This window comes from Malaclemys terrapin, chromosome 1, assembly GCF_027887155.1.
Source record: "Malaclemys terrapin pileata isolate rMalTer1 chromosome 1, rMalTer1.hap1, whole genome shotgun sequence".
NCBI lineage: Eukaryota > Metazoa > Chordata > Testudines > Emydidae > Malaclemys > Malaclemys terrapin.
In genome coordinates this window covers 78,299,863-78,327,446 of record NC_071505.1, presented here as the reverse complement: position 1 = coordinate 78,327,446, position 27,584 = coordinate 78,299,863, and the positions used below count along the sequence as shown (strand labels likewise).

The window sequence follows — 27,584 nt, the reverse complement described above, 5'->3', positions numbered from 1 at the left end:
TGAGAAATTACATTTGTGCATTGTGACAGACATGTTAATGGAAACTTTTTAGGAATTCAGTAGTCAAAATAAATATTTAATAAAAAAAATCATGCTTACTCAGTGACAAAATATCAAACAATAGAGGAGTTTGGTGTTTGGAAGTAAATCAGAAGGTACATTTCCTTATGTTAAAGAGTGCTGAATTTTGTGGCTTAATTATTGTAACACTGCTCTAAAGAGTAGGTAAATCATTTTTATAATGAGTTTCTGTTGAAAGTCACAGGACTAAAATACAGTTTGATGACTGCAAATAATAAAGCCAGTTTACTATACATAATGAAGAATTTATTACACCATGGGATCAATTGATACAAGTGCACCATGGGCCACTGCATAGCATACTAGTTACTGAAGATGCATTTGTCAGTGTCCAGTGAACTCAAGAGCAAATGAACCAACCCCCCAAAGGTTTGATGTACAATGATTTTTTTACACCTAGATGACTGGTAGTAGAGAAAGATGCATATGCATTTTTTTCAAAAGGAAAAAACACAGTAAAATGTCAAGAGAGCACCACAGGATTTCTATTTATCAGTTAGATAAAACGGTACAAATGATTTTTATAGTAAATGAAGAACAATTAAAACATTATTGTATCATCCCATATTTAGAAAACAGTTGCATTTATTATTTTAGTGTGTTGTTTCATCAGTGTATATTGTTTGAAGAAAAAAAAACAACCTTAAAAATACCACTGGTGACAGTGTGTGTATTTATTCTTTGTTAAGCTCTGGAACACTAGTAATGCAAAGAAAAGTTTACTGCATAGTGAAGATCTAGAAAGATTTAAATGGCACACACATACTGAAATTTAGAAAAAGTTAATAAAAATAGAATCATACAGAATCAAGCTGCAATGTAGCTGGGTTACCCCATTAACTCTCTATTGAGATTTTTTGATGCTTCCTTGAGAATACTGTTATGGAGTCTCTCTGGCCATCAGTATCTTAGTGTTAGAGTGCCATTTTTCACCATTAGAAGATCCATGTTTTCTTCTCATACTCAACCCCCAACTCAAAAAACTTGATTAAATGTTATGGATTTCTCAACAGATTGTTCTCTGTGTTGTAATGCAGCCCTCTTCTGCTTGTTAAATGATATGCTGTTAATATTCTTTCCATTTTCAAAGCACCAGTCTAATTTCCAGTTTGATCAAACATTATGCAATAATCAAAAGTCGTGTCCTCTCCCCGCTCTATTGTGACACGATAAAGGCTATTCACCATTTAAAATACGTTCAATCTCTTCTAGTCTTTTCAAAGCAGCAACTCTTTTTTTTTCAATGTCTTTGATTTCTTTTGTAGATTTTTTTTTAGTCTCTTTGTCTGTGTTATTTTTTTCTGTTAGTTTCTTGCTATTTGACTGTCCTTTGTTAATGTTACTATTCAATGTCTGGGTGGTTTTCTGTTCATTTTTTACTTCTTTCAAGTTTTCAAATGGAATTTTTTTTCCCCCCACAGCTGCAGTCCCATCTGCTGGAAAAGTTGACTGTTCTGCAGCACCGAGCAATGAAATTTTACTTCTGACTATATTTAAATGACGTTGAATATATTCCTCATGTGGTGCTAATACCAATGTCTCAACAAGACATTTTTCTGCTTTTATTAAGTCTCGCTCCTCAAAATAAACTACACAAAGATTATGTTTTCCTTGTACATTGTTAGGATCCATTTCCAGGATTTTTTCAAAACACTTTTTAGCTCCACTTATATCTTTCTTTTGGTTCATTAAGATGTCGCCCTTTAAAATTAAACCTTTGGTATGATCAGGGTAATATCTCAATAACTCTTCCAGGACTGGCAAGGCCATCAGCTCTTTTGCAGTCTGAGAATAAAGCAGTGCCAAATTAAACAAAGCGCTTCGGAAGCCTGGTTGTAACCTTATGGCTTTCTTCATCCAAGACTCTGCTTCAGCATCTCTTTTGTCATCCATTGCCAGCATACCCAAGTTGAAGTAGCCATTTGCATCTTGTGGTTCCTCTTTCACATAACTTAACAGCCTTTTCTTGGCTTCAGGTCTAAGCATAGGGTCACCTAAAGTGACAGAAAATACATTTCAGATATTTTTCCAAACATTTTTAAAATAGCCCTGAAAAAATGTTAACATAACCCCTAAACTAAAATGTAACATTCTTTAATATTATATATGCTTAGCATTAAATAAAGCTGCAGAAATGGTGGGGTCTCAAATGCTACTTAATATCTTTGAAGGCTATAAAAAGATATAATTATATCATACTGCTCTTCCCTGTTGAAGAAGAAGTTTTAGTTCTGATATGATAGATCCAGATAATGGGATCTCTACAAGTCTGAGAAAATGTGAGCAAATAGAATGAGGAGAAAAGGTCATTTCGGACAAATAGTTCTTGCAAAGGAAATCTGAGTGAAAGACCTCATTTTATTGTTAAAGAATAGATTTTAAGGCTGGGAGGGACAATTAGATCATCATATCTGACCCTCAAAGCCAAGCTAAAATATCTTCCAACAGCATATCAAATCCAAGATCCTAGAATCTTCCACAATTACAGACAGCTCACGTAATCTATTTTGCACCTTTTAAAGTTTGTGTGTTTCAAAATTGGTCAGATAAGAATTTTGTTTAAATACTGGAACACACACTGCAAAGAGGTTGTGGTCTGATCAGGTTATGGTGAAAACTAAATAATGGCTCATTGCACCTTTTACAATACTCTACTACATATATTTTAGTATGGGATTTTGCTCAACTTTATGTAAAATACACACTATTCCTATTTAGAGGCAGTTCACTCTTCTTTTCTCCACAGTAAAAAGTAAATTTGTAACTAGTTATTTTTGCCACATAATCTTAGTAACTGTCAATGTGCATATACAGGGTTAATTTAACAATACTTTTCAAAAACTTCTACTAGAAATTAAGCACAGTAAGTGAAAACTGATGTAGATTTACATTAGCCACTGACATTACAAGGCACCATATAGAAAGAAGCAGGTATTATTTAACGCCAGCTTTAAAGCCCACTGCAGTCAATGGAAACTTTTAGTCAGTGAAGAATAGATAAACATATGTAAAATACGTATCAACATTTACAAGCATTTTGTGAAACTGGTTAGAGACGAGGATTTTATGTATGCTCTGTATCAGGGGTGGCCAAACTGCAGCTCGGGAGCCACATGCAGCTCTTTTACAGTCAAAGTGCAGCTCCTGGAGCTCACCATGTCCCCACCTTCTCTGCCTAATAGACTGGCGGGGAGGAGAGCTCGGGGCTTCTGGCCTCTGGTGGGGCTCAGGGCTTCAGCCCTGCGGGTGTGCCTGCTGGGGCTCTGAGCCTTGGCAGGCACCTCCCATGGGGCAGAACTCTCAAGCCCCACTACCCTGTTGCAGGGCAGAAGCCCAATTCCCCAGCAGGGAAGCCCCACAGGACTGAAGTCCTGAGCCCTGGCAGGCGAGCAGGTTATGAAAATTATCATATGTGGCTCAGAAGGTCAATAAGTTTGACCACCCCTGCTCTATATGCTAAGAAGGTACCTTAAAAATAAATGGAAACTTAAAAACAAACACATACATCAGATGGGTTACATGCACAAGTAAAACCTTGGTAAAACTAAAGAAGTTTCATAAGGTCTAGAAAAGCCTACAGGGGCAACTAAGAGAGGAAACAGTTTCTTCTCTTATTGCAGTTCTTGAGAAAAACATAATATGACTGTTTTCTAAAGATGAAAAGTCAGAATTCATTAGAAGCTTAATCACGGTGTGTGTGATAAATACAAATATAGAGTAAATATTTTAAGCAAAACAACATACCAGATTCTTGCATGAGTAGTGCAGAATTGAACAACGCCAGTTTATGTTTAGGATTAAGTTCTAATGCCTGGTTAAAGTTCTTCAGGGCTTCTGTTGGATCTTTTAGTTCAATGTAAACAATTGCCAAGTTGTACCACAAGTCTGCATTGGTTCTGTCCAGTTCCAGGGCTCTAAGATAAGCTTCCTTCGCTTTCACAGGCTTATTCATTTTTAAAAGTAATTCACCCCTGTTGAGGAACCAAATTTCTGTTTAACTTTCATGTCGAAGAAACATAACTTTTTATTATAAAATATATGTGTAACAGTTTGTTTCCCTAAATTTGAGGGCTGTGGAACGGGAGTAAAGAAAACTTGAAATAATCAGATAATAGGATTTCATATCAAAAGACCTATTCAGAAGGCTTTAAAAAGGCAGCACTGCAGACACAGGAATTTAGGGCAGAGCTTGCTGTACTGTCCATTTGAACAGGCTGCAGTTTGGGGCCCCAACCCCAGTGGATATGAAAAGAACGTTGTGAGTAAGCATTCCTTAAAGCAGGATGGTTTATAGTGATATACAAAGTTATAACTTAGAACAAGCTTGGAGGCAAATTACCAGTAGCAGAAGTTCATAAACTTCTGGGATTGAACTATGATATTTGGGATTGAACTATGATATTTGACTACAACCAATAAAACTATCTTGTTTTCAAAACTAAACTGACAGATTTTTTTCGTATTCTTAAACAAACAGCTCAAAACTAAATCCATTATAGAGTAAATAAATTAAGTTGTATATTGGTGTTCTGTAATATTAAACAAAACTTTAGTATGTTTTGAAGAATAAACAATCTCCAAAAATCAACAAAAATACCTGCTAATGTAAGCCTGTTTGAAATCTGGCCTCATACTAATTGCTTGTCGATACAACTGATCTGCTTCTTCAAGGCGAGATTCGTTTGCCCGAATCAAGTTTGCAAGATTTATATAAACATTTAGATGGTTAGGAGCAACTCGTGCTGCGTATTTTTTACCTGGGATAATCTGGCAAAACAAACAAACAAAAAATCAGTGGAAAGTTAAAAACAATCAGAAAGAACTCATATAGTTAAACGCATGAAGCTGCTTTCCAAACTTCTTTTATCATCAAGGTAAAACAGGATATATAACACTAACACCCCCCCCCCCCCTTGAATTTACAATGCCATGTCAGCACTGAAAATATGCATTCTAAAACATCCCTTCCCTCCAAAAAAAAGAAAAAAATAGGAGAGTGCAATTTGATATGCCAAGAACCTTATTTAAAAAGCCATATCAATTTACCAGTAGTTTAAAAATCAGAGGCACAAAATTTAAACTATAGCTGGAATATCAGGTAGACAGTATAGCTTAAATATCATAATTGGAACCATGGCAAATACTTACCCACCAACTTACAGCCCCAAGCAGAACCCTTCCCATCCACTCACTAGGAACATGGATATTTTTCTGACAGGTATTTTAACTTCACTTTTCTCTTCTCCATCCTAATGTTATATTGGTACCATCAAAGCTCCTATGAAAGCTGGAAGGGCCACTATCTGAGGTGGGTATCAGGACAGCCCTAACATTTAAACTGCATCAGATCATCAATAACCCTCAACTTGTTGCACTACACAGCAACAATTTAATCACATACTTCCTTAAACTATTCATAACAGTGTACAACTTTACACATTAAGTAAAGAAGCAGCAGAAGCACTTGCTGCACAATGGTCAATCTTTAATCCATGATGCGCCTGAGATCCTGTCTACATTTGCAGCTACATGCAACAGAAAAAGGCAGGCTGTGTCCGGGCTCTGGGCTTCTGCCCCCCCACCCCAGGACTCCTGCCACGGCTCTGGGCACTGATCTCGGGGCTTCCTCACCCAGCCGCTCTTAGGGCTGGGGGTTCCCATTCCTACCGACTGCAGCCAGGGCAGCCCAGGTTCAAGGCCTCTGCCCCGCTCCAGCCAGGGCTTGGGTCAGCTTCCACTCCCCGACCCCAGCCGAGGCAGCCCGGGACCGGGACTTCCAGCCCCCAGCTGGGGCTTGGGGCAGTCTGGGATCGAGGCTTCAGCCCTGCAGCTGCAGTCAGGGCTCAGCGCACCTGAGCTTGGAGTTTCTTCCCTCGGGGCTCCTGCTGGGGCTCGTGGTGACCCAGTTAGGGGTTCTGCTCTGGGGCTTCTTCTGAGGTTGGGACCCCCATGGTTACAACACCCTGATATTTCAGATGTAAACATCTGAAATCATGGAAGTTGACCAATTTTAAATCCCTCTGGCTGTGAAATTGACCAGAATGGACCATGAATTTTGTAGGGCCCTACTCATGCTAGCTGGGTATGCAGCGTCTGTACTCTACAGGCCATCATAAGTGCAGACATACCTAGAAAAATTTCAAAGGATGGTAATTAAAAAACAACGTTACTACTTACCTGTGGCATCAGTGATTTAGCAATCATGTATGACTCTTCTGCTTCTTTGGTTTTGTTTAAATTTTTATACGTTCTTCCTACGTTCATGTGGGCACCAATATCATCTTTAAAAAAATATTTAATATAACATTCATGTCTCATATAAGTAAGTGTAATTAAAAATCTATGCCTCATGAATATTAAATATTAATGCCTCTATTATTAATGTAAGCCAAAGGAGTATTAAGGAGTCACTGATGCCTGCTGGAAAACTGACAAAATATTCTAAATGAACTGGATTTTGGTCACACTTCTTGTGGATCTTCCCCTTCTCCTTTTCTTAAAGAAGGAACTTTTTATTGAAATAGCATCTGATGGCTGAAGAGTTCTAACTTTTCCTGACACTTCTCACCTGAAGTCACAGTTATGTTTGAGACAGTAAAAGAAACATCTTTACAATAACTAACTGTGGGTGAACCAAAATGGTGCACAAGCGTCTGCCAGGGGCAAGTTATACCACATGAGAATTATATAAAAATTATAACTTCAGGTTAAGAGTAAGCAAGAGATAAACTCTTACTTTTTCTTTTTTATAAAGACACGGCTATCATGACAAAATGGCTGATGTTGGTATGGTGGGTCCTGTGCTTTTCTTGGTGGTGGGGGGGCTAGGACGCCACCGTTTACCCGAGGGCCCCGCTAGTGGCCTGGGTAGGTGGTAGTAGAGGAGGCAAGTGGGGGGAGGGGTCTGGGTTTCCTCCTCACTCTGAGCCCTAGCCCCTCTCAATACCTGTGGGTTTCTTACCCTCTTCCCCCTTGGGCAGGGTTACCCTCGGTCCTTGAAGCTGGGGAAGGGAGTCTCCCTGCTCTGCTGAGGCAAGGTCTCGCTTCCTCCAGTTCTCTGGTCTTTCAATTTTCAGAAACACACCTCCAAACTCCAGTCCTCTCGCCTTCCTCGCTACACACTGTCTGCCTGAAGCAGGGTTTTTTTAATTAGGTTCCTGACAGGGCCTTAATTGGCTACAGGTGCTCCAATTAACCTGTAGTAACCTTCCCTAGAGTACAGTGAACCACATCTTAATTAACTTAGAGCTTACATATCTCCCCTCTACCACTCTCCCACTGCTCCTTTGCCCTGCTGTATCACAATATACAAAAGAAAAGGTAACACAGGAAAACATTATAAGCAGAATTGTGTCAAGATTATTTATTCGTAAGTCAGTAGATCCCTTTTAGGGTTTTCAAACTCTGTAAAAATCGATTCTTGGCTAAAGCACTCAATGTTCAGAAGCTGATGTTAGAACATTGAACAATATTGTTCTAAGTATATTTTCTACATCATCCCATATATTTTGATTCCATATGTGATAACAATCTAGGAAAGAATCTGAAGTGAACGACTGCAGTACTTTCTACGTAGTTATCCCGCAGATCAGTTCAAGTAGAATTGACATGAGGATGACAATTCGGCTCACATGGATCGATGTTTTTTATATGACTTTCTAGTGAGAGACTTATCAAAGAACAAATTATAAGCATTTCTACAAAGTTCTTTTACAGACAGAAGCAGGCTTTACATGCTAGTCTTAAATCAAACCAAATGCCCTTTCGGCTTAAAGGACTTCGACATCCCAAACAGAACCCAATGGGCTTTACAGAATAAGGCAGAGGAAGTAATCAAATAAAGCCTACATAATGTAGAAGACTAGAAGTCTGATTCTGATAAGAGCAACAAATAGATCTGAACGCTATCCACCTCACTAAAATACAAAACCACTTTCAAAAAGCCAGGAATGACTTCCAATTCTTTTTAGAAAATTTCTGTTTTCCTTTCTTTTGGCTAATTTTACACAATTATTTGAACATATTAATCTCAGATATCTTTATTGACAAAGGAAGTGCAATCTATAACAGTTTTGTGACCCCAATACACAGCACTTAAAAGGTTAATTCATAATTGAGTAATGGCAAGATGAAACTTCAAAACAAAACAATTCTTTCAAAAGCTTTTTGAAAATAGTAATAGTACTAGCAGTTTGAAGTCATTTTGAGACTACAAAATCACAAACAAACCACTAAAACAGGAAGACTGTGGATCTTAGATCCACATGTTTAGCATACAAAAGCTAAATGATCATAAGGGTTTTTGGTTAGTAATTTTTCTCTTTTCACCATGGCAACTTAAGTGCAAAGAACCTATAATTAGGTGACAATAATCCTTTTTCACTCTCCCCCCTTTGTTTTTAAACAGCTAATACCCTAACAGCTGTAACGGCATCGAAAAAAAATCAAAACTTGACTTTGGGTTTCAAACAAAACACCCAACCATACTATTAATTATAATGCACTCCAAAACCACAACTCCTATATAATAAAACATGTACTGTACATTGTAAAGAATGTCAAAAAGTGCACCAAATTGTGTATAGTATGCCACAAATATTATATGCATGTTAAACCGTAAGTTATTTACTTTTTCCTTTCAGATATATTTTTTTAGTTTTCAAAACTATCACAGTATCACCTGCATCCTTTGGGTCAATACAGTATCAATACATAAAATATAAGGAATATGTATTTAGTATTAATATTGCATATGTACTTAAGCTTCATTAACTTTTGTTACAACTTAAGATTGTATTCCTTTTAAGAGATTAAAAACCCTGCATTTCTGTACATCCACAAAACTTTACTCAAGAAAGTTTACAATAAGATAATATTTTTGTTTACATTTTCTTACAGAGAATAATCTCACTATAGTCAACCTACTAAATGCATTACGTGATTTAAAGTTCAGTTATGGAAACAAACATAATTAATGCAGAAGTAATTTCTTGAAACAGTGCACTTAGAATAGACTACAAAAAGAGATTCCCTTACAGCAGGCCTGCAAAACATGAGGCCCAGGGGCCGCATGTGGCCCGCGTGGGCTCACTGTGCGGACCGCGTGGGTTGAGTAGGTGGGCTCACTGTGCAGCCCGTGGGGGGGTGAGTAGGCAAATGGGCAGGCAGTTGCAGGGAGTGAGTCGGTGAACCGGGGGAGGGGGGCTGAGGAGGCGAGCGGCAAATCGGTGGCTGACCTGTTCTACTGATCTGGTCTGGCTCCCATCCCCTTTCCCAGGGCCAGCTCCAGGCACCAGCAAAACAAGCAGGTGCTTGGGGCGGCACAATTCTAGGGGCGGCATTCTGGCACCGGCCATCATAGGCGCTGACTCTGGGGCATGGGGAAATAGTGCCCCCGCCGACCCAGCTTGCCTCCGCTCCGCCTGCTCCCCTGAGAGCGCCACTGCCACTCCGCTTCTCCCCCCTCCCTCCCAGGCTTGCCGCGTGCGAAACAGCTGTTTCATGCAGCAAGGCTGGGAGGGAGGACAAGCCGAGCGGCGGGGCACTCGGGGGAGGCGGCGGCGGTGGTGGAGCAGAGGTGAGCTGGAGTGGGGAGTGGTTCCTCTACCCCCCCGTTACTTCCTGCACCCCCCCACCCTAGCTCACCTCTGCTCCACCTGCTCCCCTAAACGTGCTGCGGAGCAGCAGTACACCAGGGGGAGCAGGCGGAGCATAGGTGAGCTAGGGCAGGAGGTCACAGGGGGCCCTCAGGAAGCAATGGTGGGGGGGAAATGCGGCACACCGGGGGAGGAGGCAGGGCTGGGGATTTGGGGAAGGGGTTCAGAAGGGGTGGAGTTGAGGCGGGGCCAGGGGCAGAGAGGCACGAAAAAAAAGGGGGGAGCGGCCAAAAATTTTTTTGCTTGGAGCGGCAAAAATCCTAGAGCCGGCCCTGCCCTCTCCAAGTGTTGCAGCTGTCTGGAGGTGCCTGCCTTCCACACCTTCCTCATTCACACCTCATTCATTCAACAGGGCAATTGATTACAAAGTGTGTGTGGGGGGGAATCTTATTCTACTTCTAGCAAAAAGACATTTTTCTTTTACCTTAATTATACTACCTTTAGGGCCCGCTATAACAAATTACCGAGGTTCAATACTGCTGTTTCGGTGGGGTGACGCTGGAGAAGGAGGGTTTGTTTCCGCGGGGCAGGTAGCGCTGGGGGGGGTGCGGTGTTGCGTTTTGGGTGGTGCTGGGGCAGGGTTGGCAGCTCTCGGGGGGTTTTGGCCCTCAGCTGTTTTCTTTGGAGTAATATAGCCCTCGCCACTTTATGGGTTGTGCAGGCCTGCCTTACAGTATCAAATTATTAAGAAGAAATCATCAACACCACTGAATGCACCTGAGCAAATGAAATTCATCAATAACTTTTACCTGGTTGCACTCGTGTGGCCTGTATGAAGAATCTCAAAGCTCTTTCAAAGTTCTTTTCATTTTCTAAAGCATGACCCACATTATTCCATAGTTTGGCATTGTTCTTATTTACCTGAATATAGAGGCATACATATATTAAATTTCAAGTATATATCACTTATAGTGCTTTTAACTATATTGAATAAATTTAAAGAAGCAAAGCAAATAATTTAGAAAGTTATATAAATTCCATGAAACTACTAAAAAGAATATCAAATCACAGATTCGGAGAATTACAGCAAATAAAGTAAACTTGTTGCCCAGGATCTATTTTCTTTACCAAGATCTGCCAAATTCAATCCTTATAAAAGTCCAAAAAGGTTCCAAGCTGTATTACAATTCTTAATGGGAAATGGGCATCCAAGAGTAAACAGATTTCCCCTCCCCACCTTCAATTCAAAGATGGCTTATTTTTGGAGCTCAAATTTTTCAAAGATTTGGTCCTCAACAGAATAAATGCATCTTTGGGTTCATCCAAATGATCAACCACGCTATAGAATACCTTCAAATGTATGCTTACTGTGCTTACTCACAATCAAGAAAAAGCCCCAATACCTTATTTTTTTGCACATTAATTCCAATGTGAACTGACACACTGGTTTTAAAACATTCTCAGAAGCAATTCTTTGGGCATAAGGATTGCCATGACGCTATGTAACTTGTAAACCAAACACCGCAATTCTCCAATATTATCATGCTCAACTGCACTTAGAATTTTGAAGAAACTGGCTAAAAAGGTCTCACTGCACAGTAAGTAGTGGGGGCTATTGTCTGGCTTGCTGGAAAAAGGTGTGTACTCTTAAGGACTAGAGAGCCAGGGAATGACTTTCTGCTGCAGCTGCACACCAGGCCAGTGTTGGGACACTGACCCATCCTCACTCCAGGTGACCAAAAGAGAGGGGGAACTATATAGGTCCATGCCAGTGCAGGAAAAGCTCTCTTTTACCTGGACCAGGCAGAGCAGTGCCCACCCTCGCGCCAATGGAAGTGGTGAAATATTGAGGTTTGTCAGAATCCGCTGTGAGCACTGCACTAGTTGCTACTTTCTTTGGGGGTTGGGAAGGAATTTTTCCCTCGTTGCCAGATTGGCCAAGGAGAACTGTTTTTTATTTCCACATTCCCCACAGCAGGTTCAGGGGTGCTTAGTTGGAGCAAACATGAAATGAAAGTTAGGCTATGACATTGCAACTAATTATGTAAATGTGGGGTGGATGTCCAGTACAGGTACTCCATATGGAAGGGATAGTGATCAGAAAAAATGGACTGGCAAAGGAATTAAATGAGGTAATCTTTAAAGGAGCAGAAGCGAGGGGAGGGGACGGGGAAAGAAGGGGGGTATTGTGGCTCCTACGACTGGAATGGCAGGGAGCCAATCCCCTCTTCTTTATAGCCCCGCCCTCCTTAAATCTCATTCGAGGTGGGGGATGGCAAGATCCCAACAGTGGGTTGGCTGGGGACCAGGATGGGTAAGGGGAAGGGCTGATGGAAGCCCACCGGGTATATCTACTGAAACAATTATGGAATTACCAGAACTGAATTTTTATCTGCTGGGTACCCAGACATTTAAGAATAAAATTGTGGCTTAATTAAACCACATCTAGCATCTCCTGTCCTTCTTCCAGCGCAGCCAATGATCCATTATCCACTTGCCCTATGCCACTTTGAAACATAACACCGTACCTTTAAAGCTGACATAAATAAGGTGTATTCTGATTCCCAATCCCAGTTTCTGTGCAGTGTTTTTAAGGCATGAGTGAACAGCACTACAGACAGACAAATCCAGGACAGCTTTCTCAGCACACTGTTAAACAAGCAAACAATAAAATAAAATAAAACAAAACAAAACCGGAGCTGTAAAAATACTGACCACTACACAATTTCAATAATATGGTAAGGGGGATATTTTACCTCCTTTCAGAGAATAGGTATAATTGTTACCTGGTACTCATTGGTGACTTAAAGCAAGAAGAGAGAACATTTTGCAATTGCTATTGTAATTTATTCCAACTGAACACTAGCAGCTAATCTAAACTCTAAACTTTGAGGAAAAGAATATTTAGCCTCAAACTTTTGTTATTTACTGTATCAATTGTAATGTCACAATGTCCACTTGATAAATAAGTTCATTACAATAATCCACAACAATTTTCTACAACTAAAATTAAAATGTGGGAGATTCTAACATATGACAAACTCTCAAAAGTCGAATTCAAAATTAAGGCAATGAATGGGATCCTGAAGTCAAATGAAAAAGTTATTTAAGTATTTTAAAAAGCAGATATTGAGAACACGTACTAGGTCATCTATTCCATCATCTATGTCTAATACAGGACCATCCTATACAAGTTTTTAATGCAGTTTCTCTAACTTTTTTACATAGTTTGGACATCATTTTAGTGGAGAGGTTGTTTCCTGGACCAATTTGTCTATTCACAATCACATAACAGCCTGTGGCACATAACAGTGGCAACTACAATTTCTTAAATGGAAGAAAGTTTTAATGCATCTTTAGCTCTTTTTAATCAGTTTTAGAAACTGAAAATAATGGGGAAAATTCAGCATTAGGTGACCAGTCCCCCAATACAACTTCATCAACAAGGAATTATTGTGAAGTTCTAAGGTCTGTGTTATACAGGAGGCCAGATTAGATGACCACAGTGGTCGCTTTTGGCCTGAAACTATGAAAACTTCTTTTTCTAGAGTTTTGTCCAGTTTATTTTCTATCCAGACTGGGTGTTTTGGGGGGTGCTACGTGGTTGATCTGAGATAGATATAGAAGATATAGTAGCAGCCTAATCATTTGGACCCCAAATCTTAATCCATCCCACTGGGAAAAAATTAGTAAGGACACAGTAACCTTCTGGTAAATACATTTCTATTGTTTGGTTTTAAGACAGCTTTAAAATGCTTATCTTATGCAACCTTATCAACGTAAAGAACTTGTAGCGGCTCATTGTTGTCAGTAATTTCTTATACTGTATGTTCTATAATAATTGTTCCCAATGTGCTGTATTTTTGGAGTAAGAATGAGGGACTGCTGCTTCTCTAGGGGACATGATGAAAACAAAAGGCTTTTTAAATGCTTTAGATATTGTGCAGACCTAGGAGGAAGACAGGCCAGAAAAACTATGGTGATTGGCACACACCTTATTATTCTATTTATATATCAATCATTGTTCCTTTACCCAGACATCATTAGTTCTCTTTTCAAAAAGATATATGTTATTCCCACACCTTCCTGAGAAAATGGGCCCTTTCTCTTTACGTAAGACCCTCGAGGTGCCTGTGCGAATGGTCCTGGGAGGCCATGGGAGACCTGAGACCTTCCTATGCACATAGTGTGCAGGGATCAGATGGCAGGGATCAGACAGCAGGAAGTCTCACGTCCATTTATAGGGCATTTGCTCTCATGTCACTGTAGTGCTAGGGCTGTGAAAGTGTGACTAGGAGTTTGTGCAATGTCTCCTATGGGGTGACCCTTGCACAGAGAAACTGCCACTGTCCATCCTTAGCTCTGCATCTCGTAAAACTAAACCAGTAATCAACATTTTTAAATATACAGCAAACTGAAATATATTTTATTTGAACATTATATAAACTATGCAGTTAAATATACACAGGTGACAGTATTCATCCTTTAAATAAAAGAATAAGTCAAGTTTGAACATATTCTCCTTAGAACAGATTCTTAATTTATATTTCTTTGTGCTTAATCTTTAGAAAGTGTATAGCAATGCTAAGGAAAATAAAATTAAACATTTGTGTTTCTTTGATATAAACACAGATGGGACTAATTATTAGGCTTAGAAAGGCTAGGTCTACTTAGCAGCAACTTTAGCATGTAACCTGAAATAAAGAATATTGCACTGCAATAGAAACTATTTGGTTTCAAAAAAAGAAATTTTTTTATTATTATTTTTTTATTAAAGAAAAAGACAATTATTGACACTAACACCTTTTGGAAAAAGGTAAATCGCAGAGAATATAAAACTCATGAAGAAATGCTTTGTAGTGAACCATACACTCAGTTGACAGCACCACTCAGGTTACAAGATGAAAGACTACCTGCACTGTAAATTATCCCTAGGAATAGGTTTTCAAAGTAGCCATTCCTCTATAACCTGAAAGACACCCCCAATTTGCTTTTCACCAATACATTATAGAAACTTAATTAAACAAGTCAAATCCTTCGAGCTTACAATTTGTGGATCAGGAGAAAGAGGGAGGCAAGGACTACCTTCCTTTCTTAGCATTTGATCCCATTTCCAAATTCAATCTCAAAACAAATTTTAACCCACTTATTCTACACTTAAGCAATTGTAAAATATCTTACAATTTGGATGTGGCAGGCACTAAGAATTAGAAATATTAAAAGCTAACAAAGCGCTCAGTATAAAAGATAGCGAATTAATCAGGGAAATATCAAAGAAACCCAAATATTCCTCTGCGAAGGTGGTGGTATGAATTCCAAGATTGCTTCACAATATTTGAACCTGAAATATTAAGTGATTCAATGGGATTAAGTACATTAGCATTTCACCTTTGCATATGTACAGTGCAGACACTTTAAAAGCAAGACACTAACACAAGGCAGAACAACATTTTGAAAGCACCTGTGATAATTGTATGGGATCTATGTTCATCCTACACATATACCAACAAAAATAGCTTCTTTTACCTCCAAGTTTTAGTTCAAGAAGTATATTTAATACAAAAGTAATTTTAAAATTACATACAGTCCCTTAATCTGAGACACAATTTTCAAGATGCCATTGGTTCCTCTGACTGGTGATAATTTTTTTAATAGAAACAAGGCAGATTTCAACATAAGCAGGTGAGTAAATATGCTTCTCCCTATTCAAAATTTGCATTTTTTCATTGTCATAAATCAAAAGACTCATTACCACCTAAAAATAGCAGAAAGGTGGAATTTCATGGCTCTCTCATTGCAAGAATCTACAAGAGCCAAATGAACACCACATTTTAAAGCAATGACACTAAGTCCAAATAACATTTTGGATACAAGTGAAAATTACTGCACCACACTTTAAGCAGGGAGGGCAGGGGGGTGCACTGTCTGACTTGCCAGAGAAAAAGGGTATACCTCTTTAAGGGCAGAGACGAGGATGTTGCTGTAGCTGCAGAACATATCAGTGTGAGGATGCTAACTCGCCCCTCTCCCCCGGTGACCAGAAGATGGGGGAGAGTATATAGGTACGAGCCGGGTGAGGGAAGCACTCTTTCATCTGGACCAAGCAGAGCAGCACCCACCCTCGAAAATGGTGAAATACTAGGTTTGGTCAGTATCCACTGTGGGCTGCTTTTGCAAGGGGCTGGGAAGGAATTTCCCCTCACTGCCAGATTAACCAAGGCAGAGTGGGGTTTTTTCCACCTTCCCCACAGTGGGTTCCAGGGAGAAAGGGGGAGCTTATTTGGGGTGAGCAAGGAAGAGGTGCTAGTCTATGAGGTTGCAACTCAATTCTATGGGGTGGTTGTCCAATACAAGTACTCCATAGGCGAAGGATACAGCGATCAGATAGTTTGGTAAAGAATTTAAAGAAAGTGTTTCTTAAAAGAATAGAAATAGGGACGGTTTGGGCTCCTATAACTGGTACAGCACGGAGCCAACCCCCCCCCATATAGCCCCACCTTAATCCTCATTTGAGGGAATAGGGGGATGGTAGGGTCCCAGCAGCAGGTTGGCTGGGGACCAGGATGGAAAAGGTGGGGGGACTGATGGAAGCCCTCCAGTAAATATTGAAATGATCATGGAATTACCTACGCTGTAAACTTTTATCTGCCAGGTACTCCCAGACAGTTAATAATGAAGTTTGTGGCCTAATTAAACCACTCTTGTCCTTTTCCCAGTATAGCCTGACAATACGTTTGAGAACCTCCTCCCAAGTCCCTTTTGGACATTTGTTCACATCATAAAACTGCCATATAATTCATCCTGACTAGCAGTCCTTGTTCAAGATGCAACCTGGACTGGAATAACAGATATAACATACAAAGACAGAAACACACCTGGTTAGAGCTCTTTAGAAGAAGCTTGCAGAGCCACTTATCTACCTTTATTTTATAATGAATAAATACTTAACATTTATATAGCACTTACATCAATCTCAAAGCATTTTACAGATATTAATTAATTATGCATGGTTTCTGTCCACTATCTTTATTCATAGAATTACACATACGCCCCCCCAAAAACCCTAATTTTGACCTACCTTTTGTTTGATAGTTTTTTCCACCCATGTGCTACTAGAATGCAGAATCCCATGCTAGGGACGTACAACACTCGTTCTGCTACTACAAACCCAACAGGAAAAAAGAGGTTTGATGCAGGAATGAATGGCAACACTATTAAACAGAGTGCCTAGAAAACAAAAGCAAACACGAACTAGTAATCAAAACTAGAGAGTTATAAAAATTGTGCCTGCCACCTGAACAAATAGAAAAATAATAATAAAATTAAATTAAACAATCCTTATGAAAAGTAGAAGACTAAGCACACTTAAATCTCAAGTGTAATTTCTACGTTACACTAAGAATAGACCTCTTTCACATGGGAGGTAATTTTTAGTCTACAAAGAGAAAGAATCCATTTTTGCTTAGTAACCTATGAAGCATTACCAATTAACTTATTTGGTGGCCTACAAGTTGGAAGTGGGGAAAAAGATCCATCTGCTAACATTTCTTTAAAACAATGGTTCTCACACTGCATGAAAAACAATAGGAAATAAGACAAATAACCCCAAACAGCAAGACCAACTTTATACCATAATTTTTAAGAATTTCCCACTGATTTCAATGAGGAATTCTGCATACAAAAAGTGACATGAGATGGTCCTAGGTTCTAAATCACCGTGTTTCAGTAATGTGAAAGTCAGAATTTTCAACATTATAGCTCTTACAACTATTCTTTTTTGCCCTGTATCCATGTAGATTACTTGTATGCTGTTAAACTTGTGCATTAGTATATGACATATGAGCATCAGAACCATAATTGAATTTCCTAATTTGCCTTGAAATTATTTACTAATGGTTTGAAATAAGATTTAATATTATCTTTCTTATACATTACACAAAACTCTGAATTGTATAATGTAAGAGCTCTATCAGAGAAGTTCTAGAATCCAGTTGCATTGGTTATTGACCCATAACGTAGCCCTTTGAATCCATTTCAGAGCTTTTGTCATATTTAAAGGAAGAGAATGAAACTTCCCATGACACTTTAATGGTACTTTCAAACTCGATTTAGACTCAGTTATGTTTGGATTCATATTGCTAAACATGTGGCTAGCTGAATTCCTATTATCAGTAAGTATGTGAAATAATTATTGTGATCATTCTTGTCCATTTTAAAATATTTCCCTCCCAACTCTTACTCACATGTTGTTCACTCCAAAACTAACAGTACAAAATATATGTGTTGGTTTTAAAAATACTTTTAATCAAGTATATTTCAGAAGACATTTGACTTCAAATAAAAAGACAAGTTTTGGAAATTACAATTTGATTTAAAAGCATTTTAACCAATTTACACCTTTTACAATTACACATGGAGTGAATGCATGCCAAATATCTCCATAAAGTCAAAATAGTGCATGTTCATGCCATAAAAATGGTTTTGTTGTTGAAACTATGACCAATTGCATTTATATTTGCTACAGCTCACAATTATATAGTGGACCTGAAAACGGAAACTGGCAAAGTCATCATTTAGACTATGAAGGAGTTTAGACAAGCCTGCACATAGTCCTGAGCTATCCTAGGGCTGTTTCTACACTATTTTTTTTTTGTCAATTTCTCCCACTGCATAGTGCTAGCTCTACAAATGGAACACAAGTGCAGACTGGCTGCTGGTATTTTTGCCATTGAATCATACTACTCTTCCCAGATAAGTGACAGTATAAAAAGCCCTCAACCAAGCTACACAAGCTACATTGCTAATGCTGGTGGAGCTACTTTGTAGTAACTTATCAGAAAGCTCAACATAGACAAGGCCTAAATTAATTTTATGTTAATTACACTGTTAGGAATACTCAAAAGCTAAATCCATTAAATGATTTCATGAAGGCACTGAAAAAAATTGATTTAACTAAATTTGCTTACATTTCCCATTTTTCTTGGGGCTTTTTGGATGCATAAATCTCTCAAGTGAAGCCAACTGGCTGGAAATCTTCAAGAATCTACTTATGTGACAGTTCAGTAAATTTACAAGCCCATGTTGAAAAAGAAAGAGGTATTTTATAAACCTGACCAAATATTAATACTGAATCTCAAATACTCTGACATTTGCTGTAAGTATTAATAAATATAGCTTCATATAGGAATTAAGTTATGCTACCATAGATATATTTTAACTCTCATACTGAAATAGATGCATCTTTAACAAACAGCCATATAATCTGAATTTCCCTTTCATGCTATAAATTAAACTTTGCCATATTTATGGCCACTTAACCACTAGCAGCTGGTAGTTTTATTGCAATAACCTAGATCTGAACTTAAAAAACTGTTTTACTCTAAAATCATACTTCCTTATATTAAGCCTAACTGACTTTTCATGTTCATTTTTGTAATCTGCTGAAAAACTTTCAGAAGTATAAAATAAATATATAAGTAAAGCATTGAAGGTGTAATCCAATTTATTTGGAAAAAGGCAAGAGTTACTTGTGTGTAGAGTTTAATAAGAGATACATAATGTTACTAATATATTTTTCTTGCAAGTCTACTATGGCACAGTCCCAGTTTCTTTTTCAATTAATTCCCTTACTAGAAGAGTGAACCAACTCTCCAAAGACGTGGTGGTAGGAAAGGATATTGTCAGATATTACTACTTATTGGGAACTCAGAGAAGAAAGTGGACAATTTCCTTTAAAAAAGGTGTGTACTCTTTTTCGAAGTTAGTTTAAGTACCAATTCATAGGCAATGTGAAGTTGGGAACCATTGCTTTAGTGGCGCTGGACACCAGAACTGTCACTGGTCCCCTATATAACAGTGACTTTTTGTTAATGGCCCAGGATGGAAGTGTGTAGTAATTTTTTTTGTTTAATATAAAGGGTCTAGGGCAGAGGTGGGAAAACTACGGCCCGTGGGCCACATCCGGCCCGCGGGATCCTCCTTCCCGGCCCCTGAGTTCCTGGCCTGGGAGGCTGGCTCCCGGCCCCTCCCCCGCAGCCTCAACTCACTGCGCCGCCGACGCAATACTCTGGGCGGCGAGCTCCTGGGGCAGCACAGTTGCAGAGCCCAGTCTGACCCGGTGCTCTGTGCTGCGCAGTGCGTGGCTGGCAACAACCGGGCGGCGCGGCTGCAGTGCCGCCAGCCACCGGTGCTCCAAGCAGCACGGTAAGGGGGCAGGGGGAGCTGGAGGGCAGGGGAGTTCGGGGTGGTGGTCAGGGTGTGGGGGTGTGATAGTGGTCAGGGTGGGGAACATGGGTTGAATGGGGATAGCGGTCCCAGGGGGCGCAGTCAGGAAGGAGGGGAGGTTGGATGGGCGGCAAGGGGCAGTCAGGGGCAGGGGTTCTGGAGGTGGTCAGGGAGAAGAGGTGGTTGGATGGGGCAGTCATCCCAGGGGGACAGTCAGTAATGAAGGAGGGGTTGGATGGGGCATCAGGCAGTCAGGGACGGTGGTTCCAGGGACAGTCACGGGACAGAGAGAAGGGGTCCTGGGAGGGCACTCAGGAAGAAAGGGGGTGGTTGGATGGGCTGGCGCAGGGCAGTCGGGGCGGGGGTTCCAGATATGTGTGTGAGGGGACAGCAAGCAGCGGGGGTAGATGGGGCAGGGGTCCCGGGGGAGCAGTCAGGAAGGAGGGTTTGGATGGGCCAGGAGTCCAGGGGGACCGTCAGGGGGCCAGAAGCGGGGGTGAGGTGGGGTGGATAGGAGGTGGGGGCTGGGCCACTCCCCTCACCCCAACCGGCCTCCATACAAATTTCCAAAACCCGATGCAGATCTCAGGCCAAAAAGTTTGCCTCCCCTGGTCTAGGGCAAAAAATGATGCTCAGAGTTAACATGGTCAGAAATTACTACAAGAACAGCACTAACAAGCAGAACAGGGTAAGAATATAATGCGGGGATGCACTCACTAATTATCAATTCTCATTGATATTAAGAGCTATTTAAATGCCCTAACAGTTCACCAATTGTGTTCAATAGCAGTATAAGTTGAATTGTGTTTAGTTTTCTTAAATATTTGGGATCTGTTTAGGGATATCTTTCATACTAAGTTAATAAAAGTTGTGTAAACAACTTTACTTTGTGTTTTCTGCAGTATACAAATTAAATCTGTTTAAGGCAGCCATAACTGGATGTACATACTGCTGCACTGTCTATAATTGCTGTCAGCCACTTCAGAAAGAAGGATTCTGAACAACAGTCTTCTACATGAAGTCAACAGCTTGAGTTACTAGTTAAAGGTCAAAAGGAAATTTGGAACAAGAAAAACCAAAATGACTTGAAAGGTGCTAAACTTTATTACAGAGATCATAACACCCAGTTGTACATACTGACATTGACTCTGGAGACTTATTTCCAAGAACAGATTTCAGTATCTGAAGAAGTGGGCTGTAGTCCACGAAAGCTTATGCTCTAATAAATTTGTTAATCTCTAAGGTGCCACAAGTACTCCTGTTCTATTTCCAAGAACAGGATTTTCAGACTGCTTATGTCAAGCAAAAATGGCAGCTTTCTTTTATGTTGTTGTTCTATTCTGGAAAGGGTCTGTAAAATGGCATTACGGGATTTCACATTTAATATGGTACATGTAAAATGAGCACAGTTAATGTCTTTTTATAATTTGCCACCCAACTGGCAGACTTGCAAACTCCACCTGGGATCCAAGTGAAGGCGTGGGTTCTTTTCTTCTCATGCATCATCTGTGGACCAAAATGTGCCCTCAGTGCCAGCTGCAATGGGCTTGCTCAAGTGTAACTCATTGAGTGTTAGTAAATAATTCTCATCAGGATTTTCAAAGGAGGTAGGCACTCAAATTTCAGTGGGATCTGGACACCTAATTTCTTTAAGTTCCTCTGTTGGTGATGCACAAGAAGGAAAAAAAATCTAGCTTGCTCTCTCAACTGCTGTAGTTCTGAAGTGCTGACAGGAATAACAAGCAGTAAACTTATTTTTGTCACTAAACCAAACGGACATGGAGCTAATCCACTAAGTAATTAGGTGTCACATTCACAGGGACTTATCATGGAGCAGAACTGCACTTTAAAATGATCAATCTAATACCAAGTTGTGGGATGAAGAAAAAAATGTTGCTTAACCATATACTATAACCTGTTTTTCCAGTCCATATCAAGTACATAGGGAAAGTACATTAAAATCAGATATAATTTAATTAAAATCTGTTAGTAGATACAGCAGTGATGAACACATGGAAACACCTAAGATGAATATATCAGCATAAGCTTTTTAGAGCATAAAGTGCCACCTTAACTACGGCTCTCTTTGGTTACTGAGAGATGTAACTAAACTAAAGGTGAGAAAAAAAATTATGTCAAAAAACTAAGAGGGAAAAGCTCACCTAATTCAATGGAAGTTGCCATATCCATTCACTTACTACTACAAATTACTCATCTTGGAAAATTTAACGCTAAATCATAAATTAAAAATATCTGGCATCAGAATAGTTTGAATTACAGATTATAAATACTTTGGTTTAATTATGAGATCAAAACAAATAAGAAAGTCAATAGAAACCCAGCTAAAACTGAGCCAGAGTCAACAGGGTTTTCTGGCAGTTTTCAGTACCAGGAGCTGTGATGGCATTTTCTGTCTTGATTCAGTGAACAATAATATCTGCAATTAGATAATTACTGTATTATTTGCAATTAGGTCTGATGGCTTAACTACTTATTCTACACCAAAACATGCAGTATACCCAATTAGAAATTGGCTTTGGGACTATTTTAACTCCCTATCTTGTGGATCGTAGATTAGCAAGCACTAAATAAGTAATGTGTTGTAAAAATGCAGAGGTAAAAAATTAGTTCAAAATAAAGAGATACATAAAAAGTCACAACACCAAATTTTCTTTATAGACAATAGATGGGGCCCCATTGTTGGACAATGAAGACACAGTCTATACTTAAGTTTTACCAGAACAAGTATGTGAGTCAAAGGCATGATTTTTCGCGGATACAATTATGCTGGTAAAAGACCAGGTGTGGGCACAGTTCTACAGGCATAAGATACTATACAGCTTATTTTTCATTGCGGAATCAGAATGAGCAGTTCTACACTGGTGTGCAAGTTAAAGAGGGTGTCTGCCATTTTTAACTATGCTGGATAAATTAAAGCAACAAAACTTTTAATTGAAGAAAACACCTTATATCCATTGGCTAAGAACAGGTCACACTTGGAAGTCATTGAGTCTTTATTTCAAAACTAGCCAATTAGTGAAAAGACTTTTGGTGGGTTACTTTAGAAAAAGATTTCTAAATCACAATTAAGATATCTAGACAGCAACTGTCTTATACCTTTATTAGGCAGCATTTATAGCTTACCTAGTTTATTTAGATAATGAGCTCTTTCTCATACAATTGCTCTACCAGATGGGTGAAATCTCTTTTTCCACCTACAGTATCAGCTGTGATACAGATGCATAAACATACTATAGATTTTTATACATCAGTACAAAGTAGATGTACATTACAATTGGTCTCACTGGACAAAGACTGGGTTTGCCCATTTTACTTAATGACTGTTGTGTGATTTTTCTTAATAGGGAAAACATCTAGGAGGAAAAGAAAGTTGCATGGTAGCAGCAATTTTGATCAAAGTTTGAAAATGGAATATTCTAGAAGTCAATGTTGCTTCATGCTAGCCGAACCACCTACATCCAGCCTACAAGGGGTTCACTGTACTAGTATCCCTAAAGAAAACACATTAGAAGCAGTTTTCTGACCTACAGTATTGTTTACATGTTACAGTACTTGAGGGACTGTTGTATCTAATATATAGTAATGCATCCCCATTTTCTGGGGAATTGGGCTCCAGGCACTTTGACACTGATTCTTTGGCATGAAATCTAACAGCTAAAAGAATTAAACAAATAAACAAACTAAAAAACAACCCATGTGTATGCAGCTGTGCTACATGAGACTTGCAGTGAACATTCTATTATAAAAAGATGTTTCAATCAGTGAAGCAGACACTTTAAACACTAGAAATAAAAAGGCCTCTTTAAAATAAGCTAGTACTATTTAACTGACTATTTGTGATGTAAATTCTATTAATCCTTTTTCTCTCTGAACTGATTATTTTCTCTGGAACTATGGAGTCTCAATGTTCAAGATTCCTTACCAGGGAAAGCCCTTTTATTTCTTAAAAATGATGCTGAAATTCATGTAAGGAAAAGCTAAGGGAATCTCAGGAGTTTTCCACTACTTTCAGTATAGGCCACGTCATTGTAACCAAAAAGACTAAAAACATGCATCATTCCTACCATCAATACAGTCTTGGAGGAATCCCCAGGGTATCGGAGACTGAAGACAATCAAAGATCCCAAAAAGCAAAAAAATGTAATGGTGGCAATATTTCTTATATCTAGGAAAGACTCCACAAGTGGAATAGTTCCCATAGTCCAATCACAGCATAGCTCTGAGGGATTTAGAAGAAGCCAAGCATTTACAGGGAGGAGGTAGTTGAAAGTCAGCTGCCTTGCAGGAGATGGACTTACAGCTGCTGGGTTATCAAACCTAAGTAAGAAGAGAAGAAAAAAAAAAGGACCTTTTAGTTGGAAAAAAGTTACAGCTTAGACCCCTCACTGCAATGCAGTCATTTTGCACCACACCACTGCCAGATGCTGGACCTAAAACATCACTTATGTGGGGGATTCCTGCAGCAGGATAAAGATGGATTAGGAACTAGCAAGCCATCTTATCTTTGTTGCATTTATAATGTGCATGGCTAGGGAAAGGGGAATTGGCTGGGGCTTCTGTAAACACTCGCCATATCAGCTCCTTAGGACCACTGGCAGATGGCATAAGTTAGAGTAGGCCTGAGGCTGCTCTAAGTTTCTTCAGAGGGCTGGGATGCTACACAACTAGCTTAGCACAGAGGGAGTGTAGAGACTACTTTTAAAACCCTTGTGAACAGTCTTTGGCCATAATTAAGTATTCAGGCCTAATTTCCAAGGGGAAATGCTAGTATATTACATTTACATATCACTCACAAGAATGACACAAAATTCCAAATTTATGAATAGTAAGAGCAATGAAATTAATAGTAAAGGGTATGTGTCTTCCAAAGTCTGACCACAATAAAGAACCAGTATCTTGAAGAATGGAACCTATATAATGAGTGACAAGTATCTCAGGTTTCACCAAACAGCATTATCTTTCATTATTTTCCTCCATTATTTTGTTTTGACTGCAACACTACATGTAGTTTTGAACTATATTTCTATTCAAACTGAAATATTAGTACGTGGACTAACACGTTTACAAGAGAAAAAACTCAAGTTTGCAGTCCAAATATAGGCAAATTAGTATGAAATAAAAAAAGTGGAGATTAATATGTTTGAAGCAGTGATAGCTGGCTGCGTTGTAGCCTAGATTTATAAATACACTGCTACCTTGATATAACGTGACCCAATATAACACGAATTCGGATATAATGCGGTAAAGCAGTGCTCCGGGGGGGCAGGGCTGCCCACTCCGGTGGATCAAAGCAAGTTTAATATAACACGGTTTCACCTATAACGTGGTAAGATTTTTGGCTCCCGAGGACAGCATTATATCGAGGTAGAGGTGTATGTACTTACACAATATTATAAAACACAGCCAGCTAACACTGCTTCAAATGTCTTAGCTTGCATCCTAATGGGGCTTTTCAGTCACATTATGCTAACGCACCCGTTTTTTCCATCAACATGGGACTAATGTGTTTAACATTGAACATGTGAGTAATCCCACTGAGGTTAAAGTTAAGCATGTGGGCTAAAAGCACTTGGAGGATCAGGTCTGATATACAAAGATGCAGCCTAAACAGTGAAAATTAGATTTTAAATATTTTAGCTTTTTTTAATCATTTAATTTATTCAGATTACTTCATATTGAGTTCTCAAATGAAATCACAGCTTTCATTACCTTATTCTTTTAATAAATGCATTACTAAAAATAGTTTCTCATCTAAACATGAAATAAATTATCTTTTTCTAGCTATTTTAGATGATATAGGAGGCTTTATACATTCCAAATATTGATGCTTGATATTCAGACATGCATCTGGAGAGTGGTATTAGAACTGAAGGACTGCAGTTTTACTTACTGTAAACACTAAATTATTTGTGTGTGAGGTTTATTAGACACACATTGTACTATATATAGTGAAAATGCTTCATTAATGAAGGCTTTTACCTTCTGCCTACAAGTTTGAATATACTAGTGACCAAATGTTCTTACCATTCAATGAGTGCTCACTGGCCACTGCTATTTAACTGGAGCTTAACAACTGCAGTTATTGCTGTAACATAATAGGTGGTTTATCACAGATAAATATAAGACTGTATGGGAATTCCAAGGTAATATTAAAGTAAGTTAAATCTAAACACTACCTAAAGTATTTTGTGGCCATTTTTAATTGTCACTTAATGAGGTCAGTTTGATTTATTACTATCTTTTAAAATAATAAAACAAACTTTCCCATTAAATTAATTTTTGTTTTTTACCTGGTAAACACTGGAAGCTGAGACTGAATGACCTGGACTCTGACTACAACAAGGAGCAGTGTACTGAACATCAGAACAATAAGCTTTAACAGTGTTTGGAGCATAGAATAAGGAATACTGCATTTCCCTCGGAGAATCTGCACGGCAGCATCCAACAGCATAGGCAAAGTATACTAGAAAACAGAACATGATGTATGTTATCAGACAGTACAGTCTTGTTTAATCACATTCACTATACTTAACCAACACGAACTTTATTCTAGGGGGACTGTCAGTGCCTGCTAAAGTTAAGGTTGCCTGCCTGGGTCTAGTAACTAACAACTTTTGAAAGCTTTAATATTTTGAACAAAAGCATCCAAGGGTTTTTCACATGGTTTGTCTCTGCCCAAAGTAACTTTTTTTTTATTTTAAATAAATGAGAACAAAAATATTTCACCTGTTTTTGTATACAAAAATGTGTGTGTGTGTGTGCGCGCGCGTGTGTGTGGAGGGGGAGAAACACTTTCCATATTATGAAAAAATTCTTGCAAATTTTTTGAACAGCACTAAAGCCAAACAGCTTGTAATATTACACAGAAGTAGCCATCATACAGGCTAACTTAACTAGGCCTCACTGAGGCTAACAACTAACTGTACTGAAGATGTATGGAACAGGACATTCCACAGGTGTCTAGTCAGTTTCAGATTATGGAGTTAAAAAAAAAAACATATTACTAATTTTTTGTCAAGACAGCAAAGCTTTTAAGTTCTAAAGGAATGAAATTCCTTTTTGTTTTCTCTTAAAAAAAAAAAAAAAAATATCAATCCCCAAAGTCAAAAAAATACCAAAAGTTAAGGTATCATGTGCAGTCTTAAATCTGCATGAAGACAGTCATATTACATGAGGACACCATTCTCAAACACAATTTTTATGACAATTGTAGATACATTCTTTTTTGTTCTTTTACATTAACACCATTTTCACTGTCATAACAGTCCCATACATTTTTATTGACAAACTTTTTAAAGAAGAAGTTTTCTTCTCTTTATGGAATTTATTTTTTTAATTTTACCAGCAGCTATGCACTATGACTATTCATTTTCTTTTCGAACAGCAGCTAGCTTTCTTTCGGTGCAATTCAAGGGCGTAGGCAATTAACTATAAAACTTAGCAATGAATTCAGATAGCCCACATATGTCAACAAATTCTCACTAATACACTGTTGCATAAACAGAAACAAAGTAAACTCTGTATATCGTATATTTTTCATATAAATAATTTCAATGAACTCAGGCATAAAACGGTATGCTCCAAGATGTTTCATCAAGGTATAAGATTATAGAAAAAAAATCAGTACATTCTATTTTATTATTTAAAAAATAATATGGATTA

General features: G+C 38.7%; 1 protein-coding gene across 2 annotated transcripts in view; it reads right to left on the bottom strand.

The window, feature by feature from the left end:
- Nucleotides 1–273: 273 nt before the first annotated feature.
- Nucleotides 274–27,584, bottom strand: part of TMTC3 (transmembrane O-mannosyltransferase targeting cadherins 3) — a 51,424-nt gene continuing 24,113 nt past the window's right edge. For both annotated transcript variants that reach the window (XM_054027649.1, XM_054027656.1), the window contains 9 exons: nucleotides 26,213–26,385; nucleotides 23,987–24,239; nucleotides 16,756–16,904; nucleotides 12,206–12,326; nucleotides 10,487–10,598; nucleotides 6,259–6,362; nucleotides 4,679–4,848; nucleotides 3,826–4,052; nucleotides 274–2,075 (listed from right to left, as the gene is read on the bottom strand). In XM_054027649.1, the coding sequence (XP_053883624.1) occupies nucleotides 1,258–2,075; nucleotides 3,826–4,052; nucleotides 4,679–4,848; nucleotides 6,259–6,362; nucleotides 10,487–10,598; nucleotides 12,206–12,326; nucleotides 16,756–16,904; nucleotides 23,987–24,239; nucleotides 26,213–26,385 (2,127 nt within the window). In that variant the 3' untranslated portion in view covers nucleotides 274–1,257. The remainder of the gene's footprint in view (nucleotides 2,076–3,825; nucleotides 4,053–4,678; nucleotides 4,849–6,258; nucleotides 6,363–10,486; nucleotides 10,599–12,205; nucleotides 12,327–16,755; nucleotides 16,905–23,986; nucleotides 24,240–26,212; nucleotides 26,386–27,584) is intronic.